The sequence below is a fragment of the Pelodiscus sinensis genome, chromosome 5 (genome assembly GCF_052426305.1).
Source record: "Pelodiscus sinensis isolate ZL-2025 chromosome 5, ASM5242630v1, whole genome shotgun sequence".
In the NCBI taxonomy this organism is placed as follows: domain Eukaryota; kingdom Metazoa; phylum Chordata; order Testudines; family Trionychidae; genus Pelodiscus; species Pelodiscus sinensis.
The window spans coordinates 33,406,528-33,426,079 of record NC_143056.1 but is presented as its reverse complement, the minus strand read 5'-3'; the positions used below and the strand labels follow the sequence as shown (position 1 = coordinate 33,426,079).

At 40.0% G+C, this 19,552-nt stretch overlaps 1 protein-coding gene across 5 annotated transcripts in view; it reads right to left on the bottom strand.

Annotated features, from left to right (window-relative positions):
- Nucleotides 1-3,862: 3,862 nt before the first annotated feature.
- The window catches only part of FOXN3 (forkhead box N3), a 339,469-nt gene continuing 323,779 nt past the window's right edge, over nucleotides 3,863-19,552 (bottom strand). For all 5 annotated transcript variants that reach the window (XM_025184274.3, XM_006122337.5, XM_006122336.5 and 2 more), the window contains one exon: nucleotides 3,863-11,362. In XM_025184274.3, coding sequence (XP_025040059.1) covers nucleotides 10,813-11,362 — 550 coding nt within the window. In that variant the 3' untranslated portion in view covers nucleotides 3,863-10,812. The remainder of the gene's footprint in view (nucleotides 11,363-19,552) is intronic.

Here is a 19,552-nt window from a genome sequence, read left to right as displayed (position 1 = left end):
CTTGAGTCTGGACGCAGGGGAAGTTTTTTCGGAAAAAGGTTACTTTTCCCGAAAAAACCCCTGAGTCTGGACACAGCCCCTGTGTGGCTATCCTTTGGGTTTCCCTTCAGGACTTCTGTCCTAGCTCCCGTCTCTCCGAGAGACACTTCCGTCATCCTTGTTACTCCAGATGGAGTTGAGAACCTGCATCTGCCACAATGAATCAGCTGTTATAAAAATAATAACAGCACTGATTTGCAGTGCACAAAGTGCTAGTGCTTCATGTGTGTGGAGACTTGGCTCTGCCCTGAAGAGTTCAGAACTTGTATGCTGGACTTGATAAATAGGAATACACTCTACACTGGGAATGGGGAGGACAAGATGATTCAGGGAAGCAGCTTCATTTTATTTTAAGCGGTGAATACACAGGAAACACTTTGTTGTCAATTTAATGAGTTGCTATGGGACACAAAACTGATTTCCCACAGATGGAGGAGCTCATAATAAAGAGATTATGTTGCAAAGGGCTGTTGTGCAAAGTATAACTCCATGCGTGGTCTCCAATTGTTGTTACTAGGAGTCTTCACAATGATTTACTCAGTATAAACAATTCTTCAGTTAAATTTTGAAATTTAAGTCACGTATGAAGTTTAGAACAGCCTTACTGATGTCTCTTCTCCAGTATCTACACATACAGAAAGGTAACAATTTCATGCTAGTCTAGGGGTACGTCTACACAGCACATTTATTTTGAGATAAGCTATTTTAATTTTTTTTAAATAGCTTATTTCAAAATAACATGTCCACACTTCAGAGATGCCTCAAAATTATTTCAAGACAGGCTCCACTAATGTGGATGTGCTATCGATTTAGAGCCCCAGGAAGTACTGGAGAGTAATTACTTTCAAAGGCCCTAAAATAACTATTTCAAAAGAGGCGGTATTCTTCGTACAATGAAGTTTACAGATTTCAAAATAAGCCATCTGTTATTTCAAATTTCTTTCAAAATAACGGAACTGCTGTGTAGATGCTCATATTGTTATTTCAAAATAATGACTGTTATTTTGAAATAACATTGCTGTGTAGACGTGCACCCTAAGAAGTAATCTTTGATTAGATGATAGAGCATCAATTTTAGGAGTTAGAACATTGTGTGTTAATGTTCCATTTGCAACTCTGAATGCAAACCCAAGACCAACTAAACTTACCAATCCCACTTTTCAGATCTTAATGATCTTAAGAACTTTTCAGCTCTTATCTACAGCCTGATAGGAGGAAAGGATAATTGAAGAGACACTGGAGACATGCAGCAGAGCAAAGTCCAAGATAAACAAATGCTCTGGAATGTCGAGATATTAAAACTTTTGAGTACAAGTCATAGATTAATATTACCTCTCAAGAGCCAAGTGTTAAAGGATGGTTCTCTAAAGCTAACAAGAAATTTCTGTTAAAACATTTCTTATGGCACAAGACTAATGTGTGACCAATTTAATTTAACTAGTTAAGTATCTGATTCTCAGAAACAAAAGAAAGGACGATGCAGCACTTTAAAGACTAACAAGATGCGATGATTAGGAAGTAGATTTTGGGGTTGTTACTATTCCTCAGGCCAATGCAGATCTCACAAGAGATTTCTGGGAAGATCTAGAATTTAGGAGACTACTGAAAAAGTATACAAAAGAATGGGGTAAGGCTCTCCTGGAAAATGCAATCAGCTTCACCTTTACTAATTCCACAATAGAAGACTTTCATGTGTCTGGGAAGAGCCTTTATTCCACTAAAAATTGAGAACTCACTCACCAAGTCTATCTAAAATGTCGATTTTCTATGTAACTTGTTTACATTGGGGGTACGTCTAGACTACCGCGTTTTGTCGACGGAAGTTTTGTTGACAGATACTGTCGACAAAACTTCCGTCGACAAAGAGCGTCCAGACACATTGAGTTCTGTCGACAAAGCAAGCTGCTTTGTCGACAGAACTCCGTAGTCTGGACGCAATGTTACAGGCAATAACACCTTCTGTCGACAGAGTTCTGTCGACAGAAGGTGTTATGCCTCGTAAAATGAGGTATACCAGTGTCGACAAAACTGCTGAGTTCTGTCGATGTTATGTCGACAGAACTCAGCAGTAGTGTAGACGCTGGTATAGTTTTGTCGACAAAAGTCCACTTTTGTCAACAAAACTAGGTAGTCTAGACACACCCCTAGTTACAACAAACAAGAATTTTCCCAAGTGAGTAGCTATTATTTTATATATTGATTGAAAGTGCAAGTGGCCCTGGCCCTCCTTAACCTTCTTCCCCAAAGCATGAGGTCTACCATTTAGCTATGGTATGGTCATCACCACAGAATCTGAGTGCTTCACAAATATTAATGAATTTATCATCAGTAAAAGAGGCATGGTTCCCATTTACAGATGAGATATGGAGACATTAAATCACTTGATCAAGGTTGCACAGGAAGAATACAACCAAGCTAGGAACAGACCACATCCATTGGGCCTCCACTTCCCTTCTCATGTAAACTTAAAAAACATTCTTTTCCCCCTTTTGCTGGCTAGCCCATGTTGGTAAATATGTTCCTGTACCAGATACACTTATTTCTTGTCCAGCAATGGCTTCCCAAGAGTGTTCTTTCAGATTTTGCAGAAAGGAATGTGAGCAATAATGAAACAAGTTTCTTTTAATGAAATGAAAAAATCTTGTCTCCCTTCTGCATGCATGTCACTGCTGATCCATCTGCACAACATGCTGCCAAATATTTGCTTCGCATACAGTGTATGGGAGGGGGGATCCATTAGAGGAAGAAAGACCAGAGCACAGTTAAGTGTTTTTTTCCTTCTCACTGATCTCCTTTCATCTCATCTCGTTTGTGGGTTTTTCCCTTCTCCATTCTATTGAGATCATCCTGAATACCAATAACAGGTTACAAAATGAAGCATTTTCAGACAGTACATTAAAGTATCAATTGCCCAGCCAGTTATTGGCCTGGGGCATTTTCATGCTTTTTGTGTATACCCAGGAAGTTTGTTTCCCCCTTTCCCTGAAATACCTGTCCACATCTATCAGATCCAGATGCCTATCAGTGGTATCTCATACCAACCACTACACATACATTATAAAAGGTCTATTATGAAAAAGGATGTTTGTATAAAGGCTTCAGGACAGCTGGGGGCCACTCAGTAGCCATATTCTCTCACTCAACAGCAGGAAAGCTCGCCCCTCCACCTTTAACCAAGTCTTTGAAAACAGGCTGTGGAAATGATTTGCTCTTAGCAGCTCAGTCTAGATATATATTTAGGGGTGCCTGTAGAAATATGGCCTGTTTAAAATGGAGAATGCTTATTAATAGTAACAGCTTTCTTTGCTTATCCTTCACTGTTCAGTCAGCCACTAAACAAAATACTGAGGTGAAGATTTTCAAAATGAGCACCTGGGCCAGCTTTTTAACTCCAAAAACAGCAGGATGAGAGGATGAATTGACCTGGGATTTGCACTGGTGTAACTGAAATTAGAGACTGGCCCAAAGATTGCAAATGCACCACCTAGAAATCTTCTTAATAAGACAATATCATCTCATGTCTGAAGTTGACTTTGGTTTGCACTGGATGTAAAACAGGAGTAAAGTAAGTACATCCACGTAAAACATATGAGAATCAGGCATATAGTCTTTTTAGCAAGATGAAAAATTTGATATCCTATTTATTCAACTGCATGTGAGCAATGCATTGATATGTAGTGGATCATACCATGGGTATAACTCATTTAAATTACATAAAAATACAATTGTACAGCAATTAGTGTTTTAAAAATATTAACTCTATTCCTTGATATTGAAATGTATTTTAAAGCAAGTATACACAAAACTACTATTATTCAATTGATGCAACTCAGTAATTTTTATTGCAACTGGAAGACAATACATCACAGAAACTTTATGGTAGGTTTTGGGAAAGTGTTATTTACAATAATAATTGATGAAATAGTTTGTCTTTGGCAATATGATTACACATCAAGAAAATGTAAAATGTAAGTATGCTTCTAAATCAACACTTTCATATTTCCTAAAGATCGGCTGATTGCACTTGCCTTCGGACTGCTCATTTAGGTAAACAAAAATACAACTTAACATCACTGTTTATTCCCCCATCACAGTTCTCATTTCAATATGTATGAAATTGGCAGTTTCATACTCCAAGTACAGCAAAAAAAAAAAAAAAAAAAAAAAATTGGCTTGTTACTGTACTAAATTAACTCATTGGCCAGTTAAGGTCATGTGACCCTTAAGCACTGATATTAAACCTATTGGTCTTTTGATTGCTTTATCACTTTTTTCTGTAAAACAAAATATTTCAGAAATATTACAGAATCAGAGTATAAAAATGTACAAGTTTATAATGCTTTTTCATACACACACAAATCATTCCCCCAACATTTTACATAATGGCAGTTTTAAGTAGTGAGTGTGAATGATGCAGGCATGAAATTGGTTATCAGATGCAGGTATTACTTTTAACTGTTGTCCCACACACATACTCAGGAAATGTACAATGTTCAATTAACTTAAAATTTCAGTCTTATCTGAACTAGAAAAAAATAGCTATTGGGATTTCAGGCCACAGTCATAGAGGGATGGAATCCAATTTCTAGCTAAGATCTATTATCCATATTAGCATCTGAACATCTAATATGGAGTATCAGCTTTAGGTGAAATCCACTCTAGTGTTGAATGTCAGCACAAGGCCTTTCCATCACTTAAATCCTTAATTTTGGGCTTAAGTGGTGGGTCTTCAGTGCTGGTGTCCTGATCCAAAGCCCAATGAAGATAACTTAAAACACTCCCATTCATTTCAAATAGACATTGGATCAGGCGCTGGGCAAATTTCACCCTCTTTGCAAAAGGAATAGAAACCCCATGCTATCTATACTCATTGCAAATGTGATACAGTGGGGAAAAAATCCAATTATATATTTTCAGATAAATACTCTTTGTTTCAATGCTAACAGAAAAGAGAAAAGGATATTCGTTTAGCACAACAACTCAGAAGTGACCTTTGTTAACTCATTTCTTATTTTAAATGTACACCAGCAAAATACAGCACCATAGACACATCAGGTTGAGAATTTTTTTCTTTTTTTGGTCAGTGAAGCTAGTACTTGTTTGCTGAACTGTGGAAGATTTATAAGGTCATATACACTATCAATAATAAAGCAACCCAGCTGACAAGTCTGTGCTTAATTCAAGAATAACCAGTATTAGAAAAAGTAAAAACAAGAAACCCTAATAAATCACTGTCAATTAATACTAAATAAAAGGGGATTAACAGATGATTTCACAAAGGTATGCAGATTTATACAGAACACCAAATGTTTGTGTGTAAATCCTCAAACTCCAGCTCAAAATAGAAACACACAAGATGTATATAGTTTGATTTACACATTCTGACTAAAAAGAAAAAGACATTACAACTTTGTAGCCGCATTAACTACAATATAAACCAAACAGAAGTTCAAAGTTTGGCAGATAACTAAGAAAAGGGTTATCACTTAGGTTATATAGCAAAGTGTTGATGTATATTACATAGAGTAGTATAAATAATAAAAAAGTATTATTTAAATTAGATCACAGTGCTGCATTATGTGCATAACAGTGTTTGATATATTACTGGAGGGCTGTGAAGAACAACACTAAAGACTGAACCGGTCAAATGTCAACACTGATACTTTGTTACAATCAAGAGTATGTACGATTCAAATGCTCTTTTGCTGGCAAAGTCAAGAAGATATTTAAAAAATAAACTTTTCTAAATAAAAATTTAAAAGGTATCCTGGACAGCTGTGACCCAGCTGAAATAACTTGATTCACTTGCTTGATCAAATGAATTGAATTTGTATCTGAAATTGTGAATGTGGTTTTCCACTTCTCTTCGGAATCAGGATATATTTTTCAAAAACACATAGGGCCAGATTTGTAATGGTGCCTAATGATGCAGATCCCCAGGCACCTCTCTCTCGTGGAATTTTCAAAAGCCCTAAGCAACTAACTCCCATTGATTTCAACAGCAGCAAGACATCCAGGCATGTTTGAAAATTCCACTAGGCAGTGGCCTATATGCAACTTTGAGTACCTAAACACATTTACAAATTTGGCCCTTAATGACTTAGGAGCCCATCTCTCAATAAAAGTCAGTAGGTCACTCTTGACTTAGGTGTTTTTAGAAATTTTACCAAGGATGATTTAGGACAAAATTCGCTGATGTTGTAAATTGACGTAACTCTATTAGAGTTCCATTGAGTCCAAATAAGTAGGGAATTTGGCCTGTAAATTTCTACCATATGAATTTTCAAAGTGAGGCAGTAATTCAGTCAAATATAGAAGGCTGGTGTGTTTGTTTAGGGATTTTCTTCTCCCACTAGTGTAAATCAGGATTAGCTACAAGGACATCAGTCAAGTTACACACTAATATATAATCCACGTGTGATGAGAATTAGGCTCAGAGGCTGATTTACTACAGCTAAAGAGGTGTATGTCTAATCTCACCTATTCTGGTTTTAACTCCAGTGATGCTCCTGGAATTACTTCTGGTTTCAACATGTGAGAGATCAGACTCAAGCTCTGTTTTTTGAAAGATACATTTGATGAAATAGCAAAGCTGCTGAAGACCTGTGCTTAGCATTTTTAAAGGGCAAAATTTCATCAAAATTATTTTATAAAAGATCATCAAATATTCTGCAGCACACAAGCAGTGAATGGTTAATTCCTTTACACCTGCAGACTTTAGCAGAATCTATTTGTGGCATTAGCTCTGGCTTGCAAACTTTTTTTGCTCCAAAATGAATATTTTAAAATGTAAGGATTTGTTTGTCAATTATAAACCACCCTTAAAATCCTCTCAGGTTTGTAATTTGCCATTAATAGACTGCTGCCCTAAAATATACACACACACACACACACCAGCTTTGAGGACATTCATTTTGAAAGATTTTAAAAAATACTGTAGTAGGGAAAATAGAAGTTGAGATTTTAGCTCTTCCTCAAATGGCTATCAGGAAAAAAAATCTGGCAAATAATTAAGTCCATAAGACCACCCTATTGCCAGTTAGTTTTGGCAGGATTCTAACTGCACTGAGGAGATGGCAATGTGTTTTTATTTAATACTTAAGAGGAGTATTTATGAGCATACATTGTATTGGCTCTATAATGTTTAGTTGCATAAGACTACATGAACCTTAAGCAGACCTTCCAATCCAATGTACAAAGAATTCACCTATTAAATAATTAATATTTAACTGATGGAGCCAGGACAAATTCCAAAGAAGTTATTGTGCTCAATTAGGTGTATTTTGTGTGTTTTAAAAGGTGGGCTTTTAGGTTTTGTTTTTTTAAAACACACCAATCTATAGTTATGTACTGAATGTCACCAGCTGCATTTATGGGAATTCGGGACAAAATATTTTTAGCATAAAACAATAGATAGTTTTAATCACATATATTTTATGCCCTTCTTGAATAGTCTTCAGGGGGCTTTAGTACATAAAGCCAAATTCTAGTACCTCTTTTTTAATATTTCCTGAAAGTATTTTGTAAAATATGACCTATTGATATCTTCCAAGTACACCTGTGTAGGAGCTACAAATTGCACCTGCTGACATTTAAATATACCAGCAAATCTATAAAGGAATGAGTAAAGTTCTATAGAAATAATATATTTAAGATAACTTGCCTTCATTAGGGATTAGCGCACAAGTTTGTTTTCTTGGGTGGATAATGCTAGTGGTAATTACATATTTAATCAAGCAGCCAAATTAGAAGATGTCATAGAACAGACACTGATCTTAGTTACACTAGTGTATGTCTGGAGTAACTATTATATCAGTGTAATAATTCTGGAATTAAGTTTTGTGACTGAGAAAAGTTTTTACACACTGTTATGTGATCATGCCATTTTCTCTGGTGAAGGTGGGGAGTAAGCCATCACTTCAAATGTACTTGATGCCACTAAATTTTACTCTTAATTGAATTTAATGTTCAACAAACTGGTGGGATGGAACAATATATGTACAAGTGTGTATTGCATTGGCTTTTGAGGCAAGTGAATGCATTTTCATTTGCAGTTACTCTTCCCAGAAATTCATGAAACACAAGAGGCCAGACTTTCTGGTGCAGTTGTGGTATGACACTATCAGTGGATTTTGGCTGCAGAGCTGGTGTACCTGCCAACAGGAGAAAGACCCCAGGGCTGTCATGAAGGGACTGTACCTCGAGGAAGCAATATTGGCTGATGCACTTCTATGCTGCACTAATCCCTAGCTGTGACTTTTTGCTTTTCAGTGCTGCTGGCAGCCAGTGTGTTATGTGTTAGCAACTGTTAGTAGGGTTGTAATTTAAACCTGGGGGGCCAACCCTGCATACAGAGCATCTGAGTATAAGGGTTTTACCATCTTTGCCTCCTGTCTTCTCAATCTACTCGGCTTGAAGTTACCAGATTGTAGCATCCAGATAATTGACTTTTATTCAATTCACAATATAGTCAGGTTTTGGGTCCTGCATTACACTTAAGCAAATCAGAAGAAACTAATTTTGGTGCTGCAGTCTTGTGCTGTAATATGTTTTCTATATAACATAAAAAACCCAAATGCCTCATGGTTCAATTTTTATTTTACTCCATTGCATTGTGTGGACAACCGTGTCCCACTATAGCTTCCTGTTCATGGGCTATACTTCCTCCTATAACTCAGAGGATTGAAACAGTTACACCAGGGATAAATATCATGGCCTCAAGTTTTTAATGACGATAAACAATTGTATTTTATAAAATGATAGGGATTTTCCTTCCCTATTATTTTCCTTTTGCCTTGAGAACTTCCTTAGTGTAGACAATTTTAATGCCAAATTCACAAATTGGGGTGGGAGAGATTGTATTTTCTTCACAGCTCCCCTCCCCATTCTAGGGAGTTCCAATCTAATTATCAACATTTTCATGAGAGTAGCACAACTATACCTGAATCACTTCCTCCAATCCTGTGCTACATTTCTGATCACCATCAATAAGGCCCTTTACTAACTTCATTTCTTTTCATGGCAAATTAGCAAAGCTATTCACTGACATACCTATCCCTGAACCAAATCTAAATTATTTTTCCTCAATTAAGCCTCCCGTTATCCTCTTGATTCTATCATACACACTCACTACTAAATTTGCCCTCAAATTATTGCATCATGTTACACATGTACAGGCAGAGAAAGAACATACTTTTTTTTTTTAAACAGAAGTAGGGAGAGGGGGCTGAATGTGCAGACAAGGCAGTAAAATTCAACCATCCAAGCCCTACCAGAGTGTGAAGATATTTTTAATATTGCAGAGTAAGTTCCCCAACAGTCAGTGTTTGTCCCTGAAGAAGGTTAAACCTTAAACACCTGCTTCAAAACAAAAACAGAAACAAAAACCCCAAAACAAAAACCAAAAACAAAACAAAAACAGACTCTAAGCCTAAGGGCTTAAAAATTAGAGGCATAGCCTTTTCTCTATTTTCTATATTTATATGAAAATAATTCATGCTTCATGCTAAATACATTATTTACCTTACAAGAACTTTATCTTTGAATTAAAAAAAAGTTTGTTTTTTTAAATTTCCTCTCCCCAAAATCCATGCAATGTGGATCAGAATTTTCTTCTGGCTACGCTGGTTAAATCTGGAAATCTGATGTTTTTGCACAGATGAATCCTGACTGACATTAACTGCATACTCAATTTTGAGGGCAGTATAGGAGCTCTTTGTTGTATTCTAGTTTCTTGTCCATCAATATGCTTTTTTTTGTTTCTGATTTTTTGTTTTAAATATAGCATAATACTAATGGCAGGGTTTGTAGCATTTTTCCCCAATTAGATCAAATATTTTTGATCAACAGAAAAATATTCTGATTTATTTTCTTCCTTAATATCTACTGTAATTTCTTAGACTTGATTGCTTTTCACTCAGGCAGTTTAGAAGACATAGCTTGTTTTCCATATTATTATTATTTTTGCACGCAGTGCCAATCTTCAGGCTTATGGCTTTTTGAACATTCTTTTAATTTAATATAGAAGACAGAATTCAATGATTAACAATACCATTAACAATTCCCTCCCCCCAGCATCATTTCTCCTCATTATTTCACTGAAACCCGTTGCATACACAGTTCAATTTTTCCACAACTTAAAGTTAACAGTCTTCACATTATGAGCCACATATAGTACAGGGAGCACTAATAGTGCATTACTGTATGCGCAAATGCCTCCAGTGGCAGTCCAAAGACTTCTATGGCACAACTGTATCCAACTGCCACCGGTTCTTGGTTAGATGTTGAGGACTCCATGCCACCTCCATCCTCCGAATCTCTCTATTCACATTCACTCATAAACCTAATTATAAGGCCATTTTTTTTAAACCTAAGGGCCAGGCCTGAATGATTACTAAATTATGCACATCTCTTCTAGGTATAAGAGGGATCTCCAAGGGCCGAATTGTACGCCCATCACAATAATGTTGATGTCACTGCGTATTCAACCATGCATTTCTGACAAGCTGGAGAAAGCAATGGTGATTTTGGCTTTTTTACTTTGTGTCTTCAGGTAATGAAAAGCTTTTGTAAATTAGCTGAGTGTCAGTATGAGTTCTATGGCTTCAATCTCCTTTAAAAATAAAAATCTTAAGGGTCAAAAGAAAAAAAAGAGAAAGAAAAAACCCCCAAAAAAACAAAAACAAAAAAATGTTGATATTGCCACAAATCATTAGAATTCACCTGACGTGCTAAAACAAAATTTTGTAAGTTCAAACAAATCACTGATTTGTTCTAATTTTTTGTGGTTTCCTTTTGCTCTTTTTGCCCCTTTGCCGTCCGATTGGTAATGTTATTCAAACAGGACCGAATTCCTGCTAAATGCAGGAGTGATCCAGCTGCTTCTTTCATTTCCTCATCATCACTCTCTGGGGGCTTTTCTGTACGTCTCTTTTTAAGAGGCAGTGTGTCACTTGGTACTTTTTTCACCTTCAGTAAATGTTGCCTTTTCTTGTGCTGGGACGCATACCCACTGTCAGCTAGAGAGTCCTTGGTCTCCTTTCGGTTTTGCTTTTTGTCCTCCTCTTCTGTTTCACTATGGCTCTCGTGGCTCTGGAAACTAACTTCACTCCCTTCGCTGCTGTCTTGGCTGCCTTTAGTAGCAAATTCATAATGGTCATCAGCAGAAGAAGAGGAAACAGAGTCACTGGCAGGTGAAGTGCTCCTGTGGTTGGAAGATTTGGCACTGCTATAGTTGTGATCCTCCTTTGGGTCGCCACTAACAACTGGAGAGCCACACGACTGTTCACTTTCTGTCCTCATCCGGCAGTTTGCTAATCCATTCCTGTTAAAACAATATGAAATGTTCTTAGAAACCACATACTCATAATGCCGCAAATGCAATAATAGTGGAGTCAGTGGATAGATACCTTATCAATATGGCTGCCAACATAATGATCATTCTAGGCCTGATCCAAAGCCCCTTCACATAGTCAGCGGGAGTTTTTCTATCAAATTCAATTATCTTTGGATTGGGCCTCATACATAACATACAACAATCCAAAAGAGACAGACAGGAGCGAGTGGTACAACCACAAAAATTGACATCCCAACTCTTCATATTTAACATTAATCAATAAAACTCTCTAATTTAGCTTTACAAACAAACACAAATCTCATCACTGTTTACTCTAATAGATAGAAAGGGAAGTTCAGTGACTTTGAAATTTGACTCCTCCTTTCCTTTACATATCAGTACTACCAAAGACTGGAATCAGAAACTTGCTAGTAGGTTTGGAGGTAAATGTGTGTTTGTTTTTCCCAGCTATGTGATTCTGACAAGAGAGAACACCTTGTTCTGTGAATAAGCTAAGATGCTGTGGCTTTTGACTAGGCACAGTGAGCAGAAGTGAACAATAACCATGTAACATTTCAGGCTCACTTTTTGGACCACACACACTAAGTAAGAAAATCAACATTTATTCTAAATATATCAAAAAAAGAGGGACATCCTCAGACCTGTCAAGCTTGATATCTATTAACACATAAGTGATCCACAAAATATTTAAAAAATGGTAATAAGAAGTAAAACATCATTTGGGATAATGTTTATACATACATATACACACACACAAATGCTTAGCACAAAGGGGCCCTGGCCTTTGCGTGCTACTGCAGTACAAAATAATACATATTTAATGCCCACTAGAGCCTATTTTCACTCCAGTGAAGTCAGTGGCAATTCTGCTGTTGATTTACATGGGAAAAGAAAGTGTCCTCCATTCTGTAACACTGTAAAAGCAGGGCCTGATTCTGCAAAGTGCTTTAACTTCCACTGAGCAAAATGGGAAGAAAAGATGCTCAAGACTCGTTCTGCAATCTACAGGCTCCCAACTACTAATGAGAAAAATACTAGACTGCTTTCAGTATCGCTACATGAAGTGCTTTTAAAATCAAGTCTTGCCACCTTCATATTAACTTAAAGTTTCTTCCTAGGAGTGCCCTAAATGTAAAGGTTTCTCAAAAGGATGTTAAAAGGAATAGCACCCTGCTAAATCAAATTGTCTGCTCACCTCTCCAATTAAAGAACAATTATGGGAAAGTCTTTCAGATTTCCAGGGAACGGACCTGCATTCCAGAACTTGTTTCTTTTGAGAAATGGATAACACTGTCCTGCTCTCTGTAGAGGACAGGACGAACTTTTATAATACAAAAAACTGTGCATATCAAGTCACAGTTTCCATATATCTATAAGAACAAATAATGTCTAGAACAGGGGTCGGCAACCAGCGGCATGTGAGCCAATTTTCTGTGGCACACAGGGCGAGAGCTCAGCTCCACCCCTTCACACTGAGCAGCGGGGAGCCTGTGCTGCAGCTCAGCTGCAGGCTGAAGCACTAGCTACTGCTTCCTGGTGGTGTGGGGGAAGGATGAGGCGCACATGCACAACCCTAAGCCTGCCCTTGCCCAGCCTGGGAGCTAAGAGGTTAACACCCCCCCTCCTGTGCTACAGGCTCTGCCTCCTGGTGTAGGAGGAGGTGGGGCTGGGCCTGCTCCACAGATCAGGGCTGGGTGGCTGGTCACACATGGACGCCAGTGCCAGGGTTGCGCTGCACTGCTCCCCACGAGGTGTGTGCATGTGGCGGCAGGGAGCCCCTTCCCTAGTGCCCCGCTGCGCCCAGAGCTGCAGCTTGCAGGTGAGGGATGAGCCCTCAGCAAAGGGCTGGGCCAGGCTGGGAAGTGACTCTGTCCCCACTCCCCGTGGCTGTGGGGAGGAGGGGATCATGGGGCTGAGGAGAGCAAGGCTAGAATAGAGGGAAGATGTGTGAAGACTTATCATTGTGTGTGAATGAGAATTTCAGCCCATTCGCACAATAATCAACCAGCCACAAGAGTTTTCATGTGCCAACTATTTGGCTGCATTCTCCCCTCTGACATTTTCTGCGTTATTTCCCCAACCCCCTCACACCTCCAAACTCTCTCTCGTACTCCCACCTGCCACCAAACTCTCTTCCAGACTCTGCCCTCCTTACCCCCTCCTGCATCCCACCTCCTGCCCAGATCCTGCACCCCCATACCTATCCCACTCACTGGCAGCCCTGTCTCGAACACTGAATCCCTCATTTTGGTCCCTACCCTAGAGCTTAAGGGAGTCCCCAAAATCCACTAACCCTGGAACCCCAGAAAGTAAATCTGGTCCTGAGCCTCAGTCCTCCCTGTCCCTTCCCCTCACTCCATGGGGCTAGAACACCAGAAGGGTGAGTCTTCTCAGTTGAGAGCCACATCAGTGAGGGCTTGGGATATCCGGAGGAGGTTTTTTTTTTTTTTCCCCGCATCTCACTTGTGTGGTCCCCAACTGATTTTTCTGTGGATCAGTGGCCCCTGACCCAAAAAAGGTTCCCCATCCCTGTCGTAAATAAAGAAAACATGGAAACCTTTTGTATTGGACATACATTAATATTTTACTTTCTTTAAAATGAAGTTTGATAAACTAACACAAGAAAGTTAAAATGCTTAGATTGTTTAATACTTTAAATTAAACCATTCTCCCTCGCTGCAGCACTAGTAAAATGGCTTGGGCGTAATTATGTAATTAACGGTGAGTTTCCATTAGCATCTGGTAGCCTGCAGAAAGGTTTGCATTGAGCCAGGTGGTTCACAGGGTGTGCAGTGGAGAAAGACACTTCCCCCACCAGAAGAGTGGTATGGTCCAGGACAGGAGGGTTAAATCTTGGCACGCCACTTCAGAAAAGTTGCTGACCCCTGGTCTAGAGAGTGAAGTAAACTTCTCTGTTTGTCTAAGACCGTGGTCCCCAACACGGTGCCCGCGGGCGCCATGGCGCCCGCAGGGGCATTTCCAAACGCCTGCCAGGTGCTCGGGGCTGGCCTGGCACCGGGTGCATGGCGGGGGGAGTGCCGGCCCCGGGCGCGCGGCGCTGGGTGGGGGGAGCACCGGCCCCGGGCATGCAGCTATGGGGGGGGCTGCCCCCGGGGCACAAGTGTCCCCGCCCCCTGGCGCCCGGCGGGCGAACGGCCACGCCCCCTGGCGCCCGACAACCTCGAAAGGTTGGGGACCACTGGTCTAAGACCTACTTTATGGTGTTAAAGTAGGAAACAGACTTTCAAGAACTAACACCATCACAATGCTGGAAGATGGCTAATTAGTCATTCTAAATTTTCTAGTTAGAATATTTTGAGGAAAACATGTAAATACAAGCTCTAGCTATTAGCAAATAAAATCTCTCACCAACCTCTCTTGCTCAATAAAATTTAATTTTTCCTAGATTTTAGAGTAGATTTATGATCCATGAATTATATACAGGACCCAGCAGGGAGAGACAAAGCTCCTTCAATTATTAATAATGAAATGCAGTGTCATTCATGATTGTGCAGCAAGCCAGCTGCATTTACTTAGAGATGGTTTGCCACTGCAGGGGTTGTCGTTGGAGGAAGCCAAATGCTTAAAAGAAGAAATCATCCATACTAAAGTAGTTGTAAGGTGAATTTATAACTAACTCCTTAAAATCATTCATTAAAAAGGAAGCATGAGACACGTTTTAAATGACAAAATCTTCACTTTTAAGCTAAATTTACATTTAAAGATGATCAAAATTATCATAAATTAGCATAACATTAAAGTTATGTGATTTTACTAGGGAGCTAATAGTCTGAGCAATGTGGCTCAATAAAGATTGCATGCTACTAATCTTCAGTGTAAATTCAGCAATAAATTCTTGCACCAAGGAAACAAACACTGGGCACAATAGATGGGAAATCAAACCATACATTTACTGACTATGGTGTTGGTAAACAGGCTTTTTAGTTGACATTCCTATTATTAAATCTGGACATAGTTTGTTCTGAAAGACCATTAAATAAAAAAGTAACAGCTTCACAACAACATCTCCCTAAAAATCTGCTGATTTGCCCCTTGGGCTCACTGAGCAGATGCTGGTGTTCATTGCGACACAGAATGGCTACAGTTTGGAGTAAGACCCAATGACTTACTCAAAGTGTCAATCCTTTCCCAAAGCATACAAAAAATGCAGAGAACTCTAGGATTATAGAGGTAATGTAAACTAATACAAGGAAATAAATTACCATTGGTAACCAATGATCACACAAAATGAAAGGAAGGAAAAGAAAGACAAGGTGGTCCCTAAAAAGGTGCAAAAAAAAAGTATTAGGGGGAAAAAAACAGTATTAGAAAAATGAGAAGAAAGGAGAGAGTAGACCAAGAATATAAAAATGAAAAGCATTAGGGTTAAGGCTGGTCAGGAAATGGATAACTTTTGCTACAGAAAATATTCTCTCTTCTTCAAAGTTTTCCAACCATTCCTGATTAAGAAAATGAGAGAGAGATAAGAGGTCAAGGAAAAATTAGCCAGTGTACCAGTAGAAATGCAAATGAGTGAAACAGAGGGACAATTTTAGGATCTTAAAGATAATCAGATGTTATGTATGCAAAAGTAAACTAATGAATTTTACCTAGAGGCAATAGCTCAAATACACTATCTAAAATCAAGTACAGGCAGTCCCCGGGTTACGTACAAGATAGGGACTGTAGGTTTGTTCTTAAGTTGAATCTGTATGTAAGTCGGAACTGGCGTCCAGATTCAGCCGCTGCTGAAACTGATCAGTTTCAACAGCGGCTGAATCTGGATGCCAGTTCTTACATACAGATTCAACTTAAGAACCCCAGGCATCCCCAAGTCAGCTGCTGCTGAAACTGATCAGCGGCTGATTCCAGGAAGCCCGGGGCAGGGGCTTCCTGTAGTCAGCCACTGGTCATTTTCAGCAGCTGCTGACTTGGGGATGCCTGGGGCAGAGCAGCTGGGGTGCTGCTGGGTTGGTCCAGTAGCGCCGCCGCTTCTCGGCGCTACTGGACCAACCCAGCAGCACCCAAGCTGCTCTGCCCCAGGTGTTCTGATTCAGCTGCTGCTGAAACTGACCAGCAGTGGCTGAATCAGGACACCTGGGGCAGAGCAGCTGGGGTGCTGCCGGGTTGGTCCAGTAGCGCCCAGAGCGGCGCTACAGGACCAACCGGCAGCACCCCAGCTGCTGTACCACAGGCGTCTGGAGCAAAGCCGCGGAGCACGGGGGCAGCGGGACAGCTCAGACGCGCCGTGGCTGTCCTGCTGCCCTCGGGCTCCGCGGCTTTGCTCTGCTTTGCTCCCCGTCCTTCTGGTCTGCAGACCAGGGGGACGGGGAGCAAAGCAGAGCAAAGCGACCGAACACGCGGGCAGCGGACAGCCCAGACGCGTCTGGGCTGTCCGCTGCCCACGTGCTCCGCCGCTTTGCTTCCTCTCCCTGGTCTGCTGGAGACCAGGGAGAGGGCCCCGTTCGTAACTGCGGATCCGACATAAGTCGGATCCGCGTAACTCGGGGACTGCCTGTATAGGGAAGTTTTTGTTAGACTAATGAGTGGAACTAAGATAATATCAAATCCATTTCCATTGCATATTGACTTCCAAAACATGACTCTTATACTGCTGTTATTAATTCATACATTTTCTGTATGAAGGTGAATAGAAAGCTGGCTGGATTGTCCATCTTAGTGATCAAAGGCTCGATGCCTGGTTGGCAGTTGTATCAAGCGGAGTGCCTCAAGGGTTGGTTCAGGGGCTGGTTTTGGTCAACATCTTCATGAATGACCTGAATGAGGGGATGGACTGCACCCCCAGCAAGCTTGCAGATGACACTAAACTAGAGGGAAGAGGTAGATATGCTGGAGGGTAGTGACAGGGTCCAGTGTTACCTAGAGAAATTGGAGGATTGGTCCAAAAGAAATCTGATGAGGTTCAACAAGGACAAGTGCAGAGACCTGCACTTGAAACAGAAGAATCCCAAGCACTGCTACAGGTTGGGGACAAACTGGCTAAGCAGCAGTTCTGTAGAAAAAGACCTAAGGATTATAGTGGATGTGAAGCTGGATATGAGTCAACAGTGTGTCCTTGTAACCAAGAAGGCTATCAGCATATTAGGGTGCATTAGGAGAAGCACTGTTAGCATATCTAGAGAAGTGATTATTCCCCTTTATTCGGGACTGATGAGGCCACATCTGGAGTATTCGTCATGCATCTGACGAAGTGGGTCTTTGCCCACAAAAGCTTATGCTCCAACACTTCAGTTAGTCTATAAGGTGCTACAGGACTCCTCGCTGCTTTTGCAGATTCAGTCTAACACGGCTACCCCTCTGATATCTGGAGTATTATGTCCAATTCTTGGCCCCCATTACAGAAACGTTGTAGACACATTGGCAACAAATGACTAGAGGGCTGGAGCACATAATTTACAATGAGAAGCTGGGAGATTTGGGGTTCATTTACTCACTGAATGGATGATTTCAGAGAACTATCCTAAATGACTCCAAGATCTCTTTTTAATGTTAACTCATATGGACCCCATCATTTTCTACATACAGTTGGGGCTGTGTTTTCTTGTGCACACTACTTTGCATTTATCAACATTGTATTTCATCTGCCATATTTTGCCACCTGTTCCCACATCATTTTTTAATATTTTGAACAGCATTGGTTCAGTTCTGACCTTTGGGTGACCCCACTATTTACCTCTTTTCATTTTGAAAACAGACATTATTCCTACCCTTCGTTTCCTATCTTTTAACCAGTTACCAATCCATGAGAGGACCCTTTCTCTTATCCTAGGACAGCTTCTTTGATGTGAGCCTTTGGTGAGGGACTTTGTGAAAAACCTTCTGAAAATCTAAAATATCCTAATGAAAAGAATCCATTCTCTAGCTCAACATCAGATTTAGAATTTAAACAAATGTGCCCTTTTCACTCTGGAAAAGGAAGCAAGTTAAACTCAGCAATCAAATATTTTCGTAAAAGGGACACTTCTTTCAACTCGACAAATATAACTCACCACGCATAATCCAGCAGGAAATAGGCCTGATGTGCAACCCAGATTTTTGTTTTGTATTAAACAGATTATTCTAGTAATAAACAATATAATTAAGAACATCTCATATAAAACCAGCACGTGAAACAGGGACATCATTCCTTACCATGATGTTGAACTTCACAGCAAACTTCACAGCCATGTGCACACTACAGCTTACAAGAGCAGAACTTATATTGCTCAAAGGTATAAATAAACCACTCCATGACTGACATAAGTTACCCTGACAAAGATCAGTGTGGACGGTGCTACATTGGCAGGAGAGCTTCTCTCCGCTCACAGAGGTGGGTTTATTATGCTGATGGAGAGCTCTATCCCATCAGCATCATGTCCTCACCAGACATGCAGCTGTTTCACTTCAGCACTTGATACGTAAACATGCCCTAAGCCACTAATGTCCTTTTTAAAATTTAAGGTTAAAACAATCAAGTTGGGGTCATGCCACTATAAATAAAACTAGGCATGCTGCTAATATTTGCAGTACCTCAAATAAATACGGATGCATGAAAAAACATGAGGAATCTTAAACATAAATGGCTGCATAAATTCTTCATCATTTTCAAATGCCCACACAAGTGTACCACAACATTTAAGTTTTTGTTAAATAAACAGATACAATAAAGCAACCCTTAAACCTGTAGGCTCATGCATGTGCTCTAATTACACAACCATCACAAAGGGGAGACTGTTTTGATTGCAACAGACAAGAGACAATGTTGCCGATAATTCCAGGGCCTTTGCCACAAAATGGGCTGGAGCCCCAAGTAACAAACTAACACTGCTCAATTTGGCTTCAACAAAGATGCCAATTTACACCAGTTAAGGATTTAACCTAATACATCTGACATGCCACACAGGCCATAGAGCACTGCCCAACACAACTGACCCATCCAAAGGGAACTAATGCCTTCAGCTAGTGCAGAATTCAGCAAATGTCTACTTAGGGGAGAGAGACAGGGTGAGTACATCACACCCATATTCTCTGCCCTGCTCTCCTTTCCCATCACCTTACATGTACCCTTCTAGGCACCATCTGTAACCAGTAAAATTTACATCTGTAAAATGAGAATAATGATACTAACCTCTTTTGTAAATCACACTGATACCTACT